The following is a 15,739-nucleotide window of genomic DNA, read 5'->3' as shown; positions in this document are numbered from 1 at the left end:
TCAAGAGGACTCTGATGACGATGAGGATCCCCTATTCCAATGGGTGAGGGATCGTGGTACACCTGATGTGGATCAATCTGGGGGTAGGCCCGACCCCACCATTGCGTCTGTAACTGGCACTGATGTTGATGAATATATGCCGACGCAAGAGGGGCGTGCACATGCAGAGTCACCGAAACCTTTTGAGCCTGCTGTAGGAAGTCCTGCTGATGATGATGGTGGTGGTGGTGGTGACACTGGTGATGCTAGTGATGGTGATGGTGGTGAAGCTGCTGCTGCTAGTGGCATGCGGAGTGGCGGTTATTATGATGATCGTCGTGAGGGGATGCGCGAGCGTCTGACGAAAGTTGGAGCGCGGAGGACCTGTGCGTTTCACGGTGACTCTCAGCTTACGCATGCCACTCAAGATCAAGACCATGGTGGCTACCCTAAAACATACAACAGAAAGAAGGGTCACAAACACTCACATCAGTCATATGCTCGGAGGAGGACAACGGCGATGATGAACACCATGCTTACAAGTTTCGAAGCAAGAGTATAGATACTACTAGTGAGCATCACTCGGCAATCATTTCAAGATCATCATGGCTATGACTATGGCCAGCAGAGCACCGGTTCGATTATAGTGCCTATGGTCGATGTGGCGAACAAGAAGTGAGTATGACAATAAGCTCAGTAGTCGTGTTGGGTATACATTCCTAGTCCCAAACCATCATACATGCCTCAAACTCAATATGACAAGAGTAGATGGATCTTACACCTCATACCAACAACCTCCCATGTACCCTAAGATTGGGAGATTGGTATATGTTGATCGAAGACTTATATGGAAGTCAGTCACACTATTTGCAACACTATAGCAATTCCATGACATGGGAATTCTATGTGGATCGATATAGGGATGAATTTCTTGTTCAATCTCATTTTATGTAACAAATTAAGTGAACATTGATGTAATGTACATTTTATTTGAATGTTTTGATTGATGTGTGCTAATTAGAATGTTTTGATTGCTAATTTGCTATGTTTTACTAAATTATATATAGATTATGTTGTTTTAGTACGACTCGTCACCTACCAACCTATGGTCCAAAGTGAAACTCATATTTGGACTTGTTTTTTGGCAAATCTGGGCATGCCATTGTGTTTAAATGGCCTGAAATAGGCTGGATACCAAGTTTCAGACCCAAAATATGTGTACAACCCACCGAGTTGGGGGTCCGAGTCCCAAAAAAAAAAAATGCATCAACTCGCCGAGATCTCGGCTCGACTCGGTTTCTGGCCTGGCCAAGATGCCACCGAGACCCGAGTTCTCGAACCTTGCATAGGAGTATCAACAAGTTTGCAACCCAACATACCAGTCTCAAACAGAAGATCAAGAACATATTTCCTCTAAGATAAGCGAACCCCACGCTTGTTGTGAAGCACTTCAATACCCAAAAAATACTTTAGAACCCCCAATTCTTTCATCTAGAAATGTTTAAAATAAAACTTAACATGTTTAATACTAGCACAACCACCCTGGAATCGCGACGACAAAAAACACAATGTGATTAGAATAGCATTGTAAAAAACCACAACCAATCACAACCTTGCTAAACTTATCACACCATGCTCTAGGAGACTGTTTCAGCCCATAAATGGCCTTGTGCGGCCTACACACTTTCTGTGCATTCTCTCCGTGAGCAACATGTCCAGGAGGTTGCTCCATATACACTTCCTTAAGTAAATGTCCATACAAAATGCATTTTAATTTCAAGTTGAAACAACAGCCAATCAAGATTCACAACCAAAGAAATTAAAACTCGGATAGAGTTAAGGCAGGCAACAGGCGAAAAGGTTTCAAAATAGTCCACTCCAGAAGTTTGAGTGTAACCATTAGCCACCAAACGGGATTTAAGCCTCTCAATAGCATAGAACTATAACTCGCGAGATCTCGACCAAGATCTTGGTTTTCCAAGGGGTCGAGACGAAACTTAAAACGAGTTCTAAAAGTGAAATATCTCAGACGAGATCTCGACCCAAGATCTTGGGTCAACCCATATCTCAACCCATCTTATCCTTTAAATGTATCGTAACTCGACAGAACTCTAGATATCTCGATCGAGTTCTGTCCAGAACCTCTTTTCTTCCCCTGTGAAAGCTGTGAGCTCATTTTACCTCCAGATTTCAACATACAACCTGTCGGAGAGTTGATTCAGCTACACAATTGAAGGATTCATCTCAAATTTGAAGCATTTTCGAAGGTAAACAATTTTGAGTCACCGAGACCTTTTTAGGCTGCAACAGGAAGTGGTGGTGATGATGATGATGATGATGATGATGATGATGATGATGGTGGTGGTGATGGTGATGATGGTGGTGGTAATAGTGATGGTGGTGATCCTGGTGGTGGCGGTGGTGGTAGTGGCATGCTGAGTGGTGGTTATTATGATGATTGTCATGAGGGGATGCGCAAGCAGTAACAGTATGAGGTGGGAACGCAGGCGGATCCTATAAGTTACACAGGTGAATCTCAGTTTACGCATGCCACACAAGATTGAGACCATGGTGCCCCCGCTATGTACAAGAGAAAGAAAGGTTACAATCATTCACAGGCTCAGGATGATGACATGAGTATGCAGACCATGCTTGCAAGTTTTGAAGCATGAGTATAGATACTACTAGTGAGCGTCAGTCGTGGCATTCATCTCAGCCTCATCATGACTATGATTATGGTCAAGAGAGCACCGGTTCTGAATATAATGGCTATGGTCAGTTTGGGCAATCAGCACTTGAGTTTGACAATCAAAGCACTGGGTCAGGTTTTGGGCTCATATTCCCAGTCCCAAACAAGCCACACCCATACATGCCTCAATATGACAGTAGCAATAGATCTCATGCCTCATGGCAACCACCTCCCATGTACCCTAGGATAAGGGAATCGGCATATGTTGATGACAACATTTATATGAATGATGTGGCAAACTATGTGCAACACTACAGCAACACTATGACATGGGAATTCTATGTGGATAGTTTTGGGACTGAATTCATTAAACAATCACATTTTAAGTAATGTAACATTGTTAAACAGATTCATGTCATGTACAATTTAACATTTCTAATGCTTGTTTAAGTTGTTTTACATTAATTGAATGTTTTGATTGCTTTCTATTACTAAATTATGTGTAGAGTAGGGTATTTTAGTACGTCATCGCCTACCAACCTAGGGTCCGAAGTGAAACTCATATTTGGACTTTGTTTTTGCAAAATTTGATAGTGCCATTGTGTTTAAATGGCCTAAAATAGGCTGAGTACCAAGTTTCAGACCCAAACTAGGTCTAAAACCCACCAAAACCAAGTTTCGAGTTGGAAATGCGCCAACTCGACCGAGATCTCGAGATATCTCGAGTCAACTCGGTTTTCTAAGGGGTCGAGTTGGGGTTGAGTTCCGAGTTTTAGTTCTATTCTCAATAGAGCCATCAGGAAGATACTTGATGGCATACTCCCAGAGACACTTAACAAGATCCTTGCATAGAGGCAAGTCAACTAGAGACCATGACTGACAACTACAAAGAGCATCCATCTCTACATCCATAGCCATCTTCCACCCAAGATGAGCCAGAGCTTACCGAAAAGTATTGGGAACAGTGTATGCAAACAATGACATTGCAAAAGTACGAAGATAAGTGGGAAGACGAGAAACTAATAGATATTTAGCAATCGGATAAGAAACTTGAGTTTGTAGAGAACAAGACCGTTTACCTTTTCTGAGAGCAATAGGAAGACCAAAAACTAAACAAGGATGTGGCGAATCTCCATATGCAAAAAAGGTAAGCAGAGGGAGATACCGAGGCAATACCTAATGCTTTGGAGCATCGTTGGTATACTTATAGAGGTGAAGAATGAGGTGGACAAGGAGCATCTGCAAGAGGAATTCATACTAGGAGAGGCAGACACACAATAGAGGGAATAGAGGAGTCATTTTCCAACACTTTTCCTTCACTAGAAAAATAAGGTGTGATCTCAACAAAGGTAACATCAGTGCTTACAAATTGTTGATCAGAGATAGGTGCCATAGCATCAGTAACCCTTTTGGGTACGAGAATATCCAAGAAAAAACACATTTTCTGGAACAAAGGAGATATTTTATCAATATTAGGCTGTAGATTATGAACAAAACAAGTATAGCCAAACACCCATGGAGGTGGAGGAAAAGAAAATAATAACAATATTGGAAACTTTACTGAAAAAGGAGACTGTTTTTGAAGAACACTGGAAGGCATATGATTTATAAGAAAACAAACAATTAACACGACATCTCCCCCAATAGTTTTTTTGATTTCATATCTATCATCAAAGATCTAGCAACTTCCAGTAAGTGCCTATTCTTCCATTCAACAACATCATTTTGCTGAAGAGAATAAGTACAACTAGTTGATATAACACTCTATGCTCAAAACAAAAAGATGATATTTCGGTTTGGGAATGCTAAAGAGCATTATCAGAACGAAACACTTTCAAACATAAATTGAGTGTTTATTTCATTAAAAAATTGTTAAACATTGACAAGAACTCAAAACGATCCTTCAATAAATACAACCATATCATGTGTGAGTGATCATCCACAAAAGTGACAAAATAATAAAACCATATCTACTTAAAACACATACGATTGTCAAGCATCGCAAGATTGAACCTTTAAACGTAGATGCTTGGAAGATGAGAATGTAGTTCCTTATCAAAGAACAGGATCTTTTTTTTTTCAATTCTTGATAAAAGAGAGTCTGCAGATCTAGTGCTAATGGCTTCTTCAATCAAGTGATGTTGTTAAAGGGTTCTGTGAGAGTATCGATACATATCGCTGGTATCGGTATGTATTAACCGATACAGATCGATATGGCTCGATACAATCGATACCAACCGATACACGTCGACACGGCCATTAAAGGCCCATGTAACTATTAGACTATGATTTTGTTTTTGAGATCAAAGATTAAAGGAGATTTCACAGAAAAATGTAGGTTTCAGAAAAACTTGATCATTGTGTTTAAATCATGGTTTTTAATCCTATTAATCGTTATAAATCGATAGATTTAGGTAAAACTAAGTTAGTTGATGCATCAAACTTGATCATTTACAAGGATTTGTACTCAAATCGATGTAAGTCTCTTGTCTCATTAAAGGTTGTTCTACATTTTAGTGTTTATGCAAGATAACTGTTATATATTGCTTATTTATATTGTTTTTCACTCCGAAAAGTATATTTTCATGTGTATCTTGACCATTTCCATACGTATCTCCAATACGCTACGATACTTCTCTTAAAATCACCCTTCCGATACGCACCCGATACCGATACTTTATATCTTCGGTGGGGTGGAGGAAGGACTTGCAAGAAATCTTCAAAGTCCAACAAACATTTGCTTGGAGGTTAAGAGAAAATACCCCGAGGATTTCAGAACCATAAGGCAATCTATGGAAGACCTACCGTCAGGGTCAAAAGAGGTAATAAGCAAGTCAACCTGATTCCAAGCAATGAAGTTAGAGATCTGAACTCACATAGACACAGATATAAACAGGATTGTATTTCTTCTTCCAGCTATGGTTACACTTACAGAGAACTTGCTGATGCCGTTTACAGAGATCAAGGATTCTTCTATGTACTAGAAAAAAGAGAGTGCTCAAAAACAAAGTTTAACCAAACCTATTTTGCGATGCATACAAGAGATGCCAAAGTATTGTGCCCGTGTCCATGAAATCATACCTGGTATTTTGGGAAGTCGTTATCTACAGCTGCTTCTAATTGGGTAAGAAGTTCGTCAAGATCATTAACACCACATAATAATGGAAGGTCCAACATTTTTGATAATGATGGAAATCCATGCTTTTCTTTGTTGAAAATGTTTAACAAGTCCATTCCAATTCGAAGTCCTTTAATAAGAGATCCAAATGCCTTCACCTGTATGACACCAAAGGTAATATATATTAAAAAATTAAAATAAAAGAGGCAGTCGAATAGTTCCACTTTTTAATTAATAAATATAAAATAAGAACCAGTTATCTTTGTTAAAGTAGTTTAATGTTCAAAACCTTGAAATATTTGAGTTTACAGTAATGGCAACTTGGCAAGGCACCCCCATTCAGCTTCCAAGCAATACATGAAGCCACTTGAATAAAAGAAAAGGTAATACAACAAAATCAAACCACATGACTGGAGTAGTAAATTCTAAAACGGTATACATCTCAATTAACGCAATAAAAGAAATTTTTTTAACCTAAAAGAGAGAAGATGATGTGCATTAGATATTGATAGCGATTTAAAATATGCAGCACATAGGAAACAGGTAAACAAGCATTAATTTCTTTTATTCTTTTTTTGAGGGGGACGTCTGAATGACACCTCTATAGGTGTATTTAGAATTTGACACCTTCATTCAATTGCCCCTTGTCTCATTCCCGAAAGTTTTTAATGCAGTTTTTTCAATGAGAGTAAATCTGTCATTTAACATAGGACATGCATTAAATGACTTTCAATTTTTCAAAAAACCTCTTTTGTTCCCCTGCATTAAATAACTTTTGGGAATAAAAAAAGAGGCAAAAAAGTAAGGTTACAAATTTATTACCACCTTAGAGGGTGTCAATAAGAAAATCCCATCTTTAATACATAAGCAGCATTGATTAATTTATCCAAGGAATATTTACTCGCAGTGTGCAAATTACTTGGTGCATTACAGATATTACAGCCTGGACATGCAAGATCAAACCTTGCAAGAGGAATCACACGACAATAAGGCCAAACAAGAGACCAAAGTCTCAACCTTATCTCCTTCTGAATGTGTTTAGGAAACTTAAAATCAGACCTGAGTTGAATCCCAAGAATCTAAGATTTAGACAACCATGTGAATACATTTATTCACTAGACTATTAAATAGAAAGTTAGAAACTACCCCTTTTTTATCAGAATATTGAAAATAAAGTTAGGAAAGACATGAACTTTTTATCTACCAAAGTAAAAACCAATTACAAAAAAGAATTGCAGAATGGCATGGAGCAAGAAAGCAAGAAGAATTTAACAAGAATATTCCAGAAGGGAGAGCTCTAAGAAACAGAGTGGACCAGCTAGCCAAACTGGGTTAAACCGACTCAACCCCCATGGTTTTTTATATGGTTACCACACTCTTTCAAATTTGGCATTCAATCTGGATATGAAAACTATGGCAGAAATTAGAGACAGGTGCATCAATATAGCAACAATCACAAATGAAAAAGACTAATCCATGCAAAAATATGAAAAAGACATACTCGCTGTTTCAATATTTTTTTCCCAATCATGGGAAATGAAAGTGAAGCTGATGACCTAACAGTAGCTTTAACCCGTCCAAATAGCCTTTCTAAGTCAGGAAGCTTGCGCAGATATTGAGCCATAATTGATGTTATTTCAGAATTTTTCATCAATTCCTCGACCACATTAAGCCTATCATTGATTTCCTGAACCTCCTTTAGTGGATGACAGATCCAGCTTCTTAAAAGCCGCTTACCAGATGATGTAATACAACTATCAAGATATTTGTATAATGTACCTGAAATCAAGCAACATAAACCTTGTTAAAAGTAAATAAATAAGCCCTTATTTGCTCATGGAAAGGCAAGTCAGCCTCTCAAACTGGATTTGTTTACACTTACCTGATGAACTACCGTCAGCATTATTGCTAAAAATCTCAAGATTTACAAGTGTCTGACCATCCAATCTAAGACAACCTCTATAGACTTGGTAAGGTAGAATATCTCCATTGTGTAAAGCATCATCTAACTGTTATAAACTGGAAAGGGTCAGTATTATATTCTTAATAAACAGCAACTACAACCATGTTCTCAATCAAAGAATGGCAAAAATAAGCTTACCATCAACCTAGATAAATGACTAATGAGTCCACCGAGGGTACAAACAACGAGATCATGGTGTCTTACACCATCAAGTACATATTCCCAGGGATTAGAAGACCCTCTAAAGTATCCTTTGGAGTGAATCAGTTTTCTAACTTCAGATGCATCCATAAAACCCGCGACTGACAATGATTGTGACATAGTGGAACCTGTGGGAAAGTCGAAACTCGAAGACATTATAATTTTAAGTGAGGGGATTCATGCACGGCACCACACCCCATCCACAATTCTTCAAAGGGGGGGGGGGGGGAGGGTTTTGGTCATTTCGACCCATGGTTGTCTTCAGCGCACGGCCGTGCATATAACCTTTGGCCATAATTTTAAATGAATTCTTGAACATTGTCATCAAATACTTCAAGGAGTGGAAACATGCAGCAATCATTAAGTGAAGTCAACCTCAAACTGATGTACATGCATGACCATCCCAATATGGTTGTGTGGGTGTGCATGTGTACGCCAGCTCTCATGCCAGCTAAGTGAATGAAATGAAAATTATCAAAAGTCCCAAATCATGAGAAAGACAATGGCATGAATACCGAGAAATCCCTAAACACTTGAATTTGATATTTGATCAATGAAAAAAAATCCCTACCATCTCTGTAATGTCAATTACAACTCAATCTGAGCTCAAAATGGTGCCTCAAGTAATCATAAGCAGTAAGTTTATCCTGATAACTCAAAATCTCAAATGACTGAAGATTCTGCAACATTCCCCCTGCTCTAGTGGATAAATGAATTTAGCCATGTCTAAGAGGTTTTAGACCAATGTTTTGGTGTATAACTAACTTTATTCATCTATATGCTCCTTTTTTATGATTTTTTTATGATTGAGGATGAATTAATTGACAGAGTGAGGGAGAACCACAGAAAAGGTTATATGTAAGGTCTTCCAAGAGAGATTTTTGATAGTGATGAAACATAAAGACTGAGAGAATATATTCCGTTAAGCACGTCATTTCTTGACTTAGAATTACTATGACAAATACGTTACACCAAACACCTTGAAGAGACCGAAAGATTCATTTGAATTACCACCTGCTGAAGAGTACTTTTTGAGTGCTTTGTGAGCTTCCTTAGAAAGCCCTGCAATAACAAAAAAACAGTCATGAAGACAAAGTTGCAGGGACACTTCCGGAAAAAAAAAAATCCACCCATAAGGAAATAGAGAAAGCTTTACCTCTACTTTCATATATAACTTCCTTTGGGGAAACCTGAAAGAAAAAAAAGAGAGATCTTATTATCATAACACTCATGATATACTGCACATTTTACAACTTTCAAACAGCCAAACAGAAGGCTAGAACTTACTTGCATCAACAAAGCTCCTAAAGCGGCACAGGAACCGTCATCGCATATGGAACCAACCCAAAATTTTAAAGCAGCACAGTCAGCAAATGCAAATCCATATACCGTTGAACCATTCTCAAACCCACCATCCCCCTAAACACAGAATACAATGCATTAAAGTTGATTAAAAAAATCTATCAATAACCCTTAGTGCTACTTGGAAAAAGAAAATGAATTTGGGGTATAAAAGGCACAAAATTTCTTCACTAACAGGCAACAGCTAATGAATCAAAATGGAGACATTGACAAATACTTTCCATTATGAGACAAGCTTTATTAACAAAACACTACAAAAGCAAGTCCACTAAACAGCAAGCAAGACTTCCAACCCAACAATAGGATTGAATGTACTGGATTACAGCAAGTAAAACCCCTCTTTAACAGCAGCAATAGGGCAGTGTTAAGCCTAAGAATAAGGCCAACAGCGTAGGGATTGACGCTATGGTTAAGCCCTGTGACAATATCAGAAATTAATAACCAGTAACCACGCAAGATAGAGAGAGAGAGAGAGATTAGCAATCGGTATCTCTAACAGTCTCCCTCAACCGTATATTTACATAGAGCTATTACAAGAGAAGGGAAAGGAATCCTATAGAAGGTACAATAGAAGATACCTAGCTAAAATAGAAAGAAGAGATCTAATCTAATTAGGAAAGAATTAAAGAGATATCTAAGCAACTAACCAACCACTATAGGGACAGTTCTCCTATTGTGGTACACAATTGTACCCCCATGGTATGCATAGTGCAACCATTAACATTCCCCTCAAGCTGGGGCATAAAAGTCACCCATTCCCAACTTGGAACAGCCTTTCCCGAAAGCAGGACCAAAAAGAGGTTTGGTAAAGACACCACCAAGTTGATCAGCAAAAGAAACATAAGAAATAACAATCAGCCTTTCATAACAGTGTTCCTCACAAAATGGCAATCAACCTCAATTTGCTTGGTTCTTTCAAGAAACATTGGATTGCTGACAATGAAGATAGCAGTTTGGTTATCATAAAACATCTTCATCAGTGGAGAGACTGGAAAACCCATCTCTTGAAGTAATGATTGCAACCACATCAACTCGGCTATAGTATGAGCCATAGCACGATACTCAGCCTCAGCACTAACACTAACCACAGTTGTTTGCTTTTCGCTTCTCCAAGTGACTAGTTTCCACCAACAAAAGTACAATATCCTATGGTAAATCGTCGATCACCATCAGCACCAACCAAGTCAGTATCTAGAAAACCTACTAGATCAACATTCTGATGAGGACGATAAATGAACCCCTTCCCTAGGGCCCCCTTTAGATACTTCAAGATACGACAGTCTACCTCCCATTGAACTTTCTTTCGTGACCCCATAAATTGACTAATAACACCAACAACGAAGGATATATCGGTCTAGTAATTGTTAGATAAATAAGCTTCCCTACCAGTCACATATATTGGCGCTTATCTTCACAGTCTTCGCCATCACTAGTGCCAAACTTCTTATGTGGATCCACAGAGTATCAACATGCTTGGACACAAGCATACCAGTTTCAGACAAGTGGTCTGACAAGTGTTTTCTTTGTGATAGACTAATCCTTTTTTTACTCCGTAAAAGTTCAATGCCAAGAAAACACCGGAGGGCACCTAAGTCTTTCATCTGAAAATGCTGATATACGTAAGACTTCACCACTGCAATCACGGATACATCATCCCCAGATATAATAATGTCATCTACATAGACAACTAACACAACCACCTTGGAGCCCTTACGCCGTACAAACACAGAATGGTTAGAGTAACATTGAGAGAACCCACAATGAGTAACAATAGAATTGAACTTGTCGAACCAGGCTCTTGGGGACTGTTTCAATCCATAGATTGTGATGCAGTCCAAGCCCATCGATTGGGCTATCAAGTAGGCCAATCTTTGGTCCATCTCACAGATCGAATGCTGCCCATTAATTCCCATTCAAATTTTGCCATTTCTTGGTCCATACTCTGCCACATCGAGCCAGCAGGTGAAGGAGTATTTTCAGATCTCGAGTGGACCCCAAGACAGCTGGTGGAGATTGAATTAAAGACCAGAACACGCTTCACGGTACAGTTCATGTGAACAGTGTCACAGCCCATATTTGCCTTGTGTGGGGAATGCTTCTAGAAGATTCTGTGGGGCCCAAGGCAGTTTGTGTGGAATAGGCATAGTCTATTTTCTATTTTTGTCCTTATTTTAGATTTAGTTTCTATTTTTATTTAGGTCATTTGTTTCCTTTTAGTTGGTCTAGACTAAGTTAGGATTCTATTCCTTAGGGATCAAGTCTCAATTATTTCCTTGTAAGATTTCTAGATACTTCCTAATTTTGTAATCCATGCATCAAATAAATACAAAGATGGGTCTGGTGTTGCTGGATGCTGTTCTGAAAAAGCTGATTGTTAATCCGTTCGTTTCGTCTGGTGATCAGTTGGCTGATTTATTTACTAAGTCCCTCTTTGGTCCTGCATTCCGGAAGTGTTTGTTCAAGCTGGGCATGGGTGATTTGTATGCTCCACCTTTGAGGGGGAGTGTTAAAATATTTGTAGTTGGTCCTATAGTTGTCGTGTGTACCCCATTGGACCCATTCCTATGTCCAGCGATAAGAGTATTATGTAACTCATGATAGCGAGTTGTTTCCATTGTGAGATAGTCCTTGGTAGTGTTTAAGTTCTTTTGTTTTCTAGGTAGTTTCCTAGTTTGAGTTGACTTCCTTTTTATGTTTTTTTTGTAACTCTGTTTACTAATATAAATAGATCCTACCAGCGATAGAATTACCTCTTTGAGCCTATAGCCAGCATTAGAATTACCTCTTCTTCTTCTTCTTCTCTCTTTCTGTGTTATTTCCTGCATATTGTTTTGGTTGACTGGACTTGGTTTTCTCTCAAGTTACAAACTGCAAAAAGGCAATACAAGGGGACATGCCTGCCAAGAAGCCAGAAACCTTACACCACTCACCTTCTTAACATGTCATAGCACCAAAGCCAATTAAAACACACCAGAAGTAACAAATAGTTGGACAAAACCTTAAAGGCAAGGGAATCACCAATGATGGAGTTAATAAAGAAGAAAATCCAAGCCCAAAAGAGCGAGGAGACCATCAAGCACAATCTCCAGCAGATACACTCATACAAATATCCATGATATTAATATCCAAATGACAACAACCCAACCTCCCACGCAAAAAGAGTGGGTGTTGGGGGATGAAATATATACAACTAATGCAAACCAAATTAGCAACCTTTCACAGAGACAGAATTGGTGTATGTATTCAGAAGAATGCCATCAACAAACAAATCTGCGAACCTCTTTTAGAGCAAGAAGATGGACAGCATCAGGCCCAATGTTGCCATCAATTGTTGTCGATGGAGTAATAACATTTACTAATTTCCTTTGGATCACCTGAAAATCAATTATCACTAATCAAAACAGGGCACTTGAAATAACACCAGTCAAACAACCAAAAGAAAAATCAGTTAGTTAACTAAATTTCCGTTCAAAATACTTCTATACATTTTTTGTTAGGCTTTGATACTAAAAAATAAAAATAGAACTACTGATAAAACTCAATATAATGATAAGAAAAAGCTATATAGACAAAAATTGAAGGGAAATAAATGTTGCTTACATAACACGATAAGATCCACTATCAACCCTTGGCAAACCTATTATCGCCAATTCTGGAGCCCCGTTTGTTAAGCGGGGGTCTAGTAGGGGGTGGGATTTCCCGACAACTATCCCATGGTTGAGGTAAAACAATTCCGTTTGGATGTCCAGGGTGGGATTTCACATTTTTCAAGAAAATCCCTGTCGGGAGATTCGGGATTGTGTTTTCTCCACCCCACCTCTCTTCAGGGTCCCACCGATTTGGTAGAACTCTTGAGGGATAGGTGAGGGAAAGTGGTTACAGTCATCTGGTTCTCTTCTTCTCTCGCTGGCTACACAATCTTGATCTCTGCGTTGGAGCTCATTGTGTTCGACAAATGCCAGCGAACTACAGTGCCTGAGACCGCCATGGAAGCTGTTAGAATTTGTGAAACGTAATGTTGAGCTTCTCACACCATTGTCTCTCAGCTTCAACATGGCGTGGTGGTTCCTCTCGGGCATTGTTGGGTTCCCTTCCTCGCTTCCGAGGGCTATTCTCAGGGTCAACGACTCTATTACTCTCAGCCTTACAGCCAAAGGTTCAAGGTCAGAGTGGTCGGAATCTCCAGTTCCACAGCTTGAATTAACAACACCAGAAGAAGGCAATACTACGCCAGAAGTGAATGAGAGAATGCCCTCTTCGTTACTGCACCTCAATGTGGCAGATCTCTTCTTATCATCTGCAGCAAATTGTGTTGAATTGTTGAGAACAGAGTACCATTAGCACTGCTCAAAGTCCTCTTGCTCTCCCCAAAATTCAAGATTTCACCAAACTCCGGTTTGCATGAAGAAGCGCCATTCATCGCACTGCTTCCTTCGATGTTGCTCAGTCAAGAGACACTTCAGCAGTGCCTGCAAACCCTACGTGACGGTGCTCGCGAGAGCCGGACTATGTGTTGCAGATGATGATGTGTATTCGTTACACAAATGGCGTGGTTGAATTAGGGATGATGGAACTGATTTTCTAGAGCTTGGATCTGATGAATGAGATTAGGTTTTTGCATAATTTCAACAATTTTGAAATGGGTTCTCAACCGACAGCTCAGACGGACCAAAGTGAGAACAATCCATCCTTGCTCTGACTCTCCGATCCGTCATCATCGATGATGAAAATTAAGGACTCTGTTAATATGGTCCCAGTTGTTTGTGAACAGTGAACACCCAAGCTCAAATAGCTTAACTGAAAACCCTAACACGATAACCATACAGCTAGAGTAGCTTCGATTCATCTATCTTTCTCTCACCCAAACTAACCCAATTGAACAGCAACAACAGCCCTTCTCCCCCCCTCTTTTGGTCCTGGGAATTTCTCTGGTTCATGGTCATGGAGGAGCAGCAACAGCAGGAAAATGCAAACCTTCGCCCTCAGGTGAGCCATGAGTTGGAGACTCTACTTTTAGACGTGAACAAGAATGCAGAGCTTCTCTCTCTTCAATCTCCCTCTCACCTCAGTCTAGATTCTCGAACCTTCCCATCCTGTTTATCCCTCCAATAAAAAAGAATAACCTTTCTCATCACACCCAACCAAATGAGGTGAGGTAGGATGCTACAGTATTTTTACTGCACTTTCCCATTCCTGCCTTCAACCTCACGACAATGTCAGGTTATTACCCCTACTCCCTTCAAAACAAACGGGTTTGAATGCTTACAGTAAAAGGATACCATGAAAACGGCTGAAATATCAGAAGTTTTGCTTGTAATTTGCCGTTAAACATTCAAAATGCCTAAATAAACAAACATCAAAGAAAGCTTACATGCAAAAGAAAGTGTTACGATTGCAATGCCAGTTTGACAGTATGTCGCAAAAGCTTACATAAGGTATTTTTTACCTAAAAGTATAAATTGTAAGCAAAATATTGGGCCAACTTTAAAAGATCTACTATTTTTTCCAAACAAAAGAATTGTTTTTTACAATTTTTCACTAATACTACGTCGTAGAATTATATACATAATGTTAACATCATGAAGGAAGATACAAAATTATATCTTCTTTCCCTGACTTAACATGTGGTAGCAATCACTTCATTATCACACCAAAAAAAAATTTTCAGTTTTCCTACTATCCTTCTGATAAAATAAAATAAAAAAAGGAATAACTTTCCCAGCATCTCAACTTAAGCACTGTCTGTGATCCCTAGAGCACTTTTGAGATGGAACCCAAGTTTCATTTATAGACATGAATCTCTAAAGCTTCAAACGTTATTTTACACAATAAGTTGGCTTCAATTTTTCAAAAAGTAGTTAAGAATATCATTAGTTTCGTAAGACAAATTATGATCACTCTATGCTTATACGTGAATCCCAGCTTTCATCCACCAATAGAAAAGAGAATATTCATCTAGAGCAAGCCTAATTTACAACACATTTTGACAGCATGCCACAAATTTAACACTGTAGGCACAAAGAACTAGAGAAGCATTTGTTTCCAATAATGATCCAGGCTCTGGAATTAGCAAAATTTAACTTTTTTGGTTAACTAACAAACAATAATAACTATTGTGGAAGAGTCTGAATGCCTCAAGGCCACTTGACTACTTACAGAAGTTGCTCCCCTAGCCTTCGCTTGATCAGATGTCTCTATCTGTTCCATTCGTCCAACTTTATACCTTCACAGAATATGAAAGGATACAAAAATCAAAATCAAAGACTCGTAAGAAAGAAATAGGATCTATAGAAGTGAACTCTAAGGATATGATGATTGAGATGGCCATTATACAAATTTCAAATGATTTACAAGGAATTTTGGCGCCTTTGGATAGATTCTGGGAACTTGTTCATGTGTTCCTCATAATTGAGGGTCTCATCACCAA

General features: G+C 38.9%; 1 protein-coding gene across 2 annotated transcripts in view; it reads right to left on the bottom strand.

Moving 5' to 3' along the window:
* The window catches only part of LOC122652611 (DNA mismatch repair protein MSH7), a 60,558-nt gene that overhangs the window by 35,374 nt on the left and 9,445 nt on the right, over positions 1 to 15,739 (bottom strand). For both annotated transcript variants that reach the window (XM_043846395.1, XM_043846394.1), the window contains exons 5-13: positions 15,469 to 15,535; positions 12,591 to 12,686; positions 9,238 to 9,369; positions 9,107 to 9,140; positions 8,965 to 9,012; positions 7,888 to 8,078; positions 7,669 to 7,795; positions 7,288 to 7,565; positions 5,750 to 5,944 (exon numbers count right to left, since the gene is read on the bottom strand). In XM_043846395.1, coding sequence (XP_043702330.1) covers positions 5,750 to 5,944; positions 7,288 to 7,565; positions 7,669 to 7,795; positions 7,888 to 8,078; positions 8,965 to 9,012; positions 9,107 to 9,140; positions 9,238 to 9,369; positions 12,591 to 12,686; positions 15,469 to 15,535 — 1,168 coding nt within the window. The remainder of the gene's footprint in view (positions 1 to 5,749; positions 5,945 to 7,287; positions 7,566 to 7,668; positions 7,796 to 7,887; positions 8,079 to 8,964; positions 9,013 to 9,106; positions 9,141 to 9,237; positions 9,370 to 12,590; positions 12,687 to 15,468; positions 15,536 to 15,739) is intronic.

The sequence above is a fragment of the Telopea speciosissima genome, chromosome 2 (assembly GCF_018873765.1).
Source record: "Telopea speciosissima isolate NSW1024214 ecotype Mountain lineage chromosome 2, Tspe_v1, whole genome shotgun sequence".
Lineage (NCBI taxonomy): Eukaryota > Viridiplantae > Streptophyta > Magnoliopsida > Proteales > Proteaceae > Telopea > Telopea speciosissima.
This window is presented reverse-complemented; position numbering and strand designations above follow the sequence as displayed.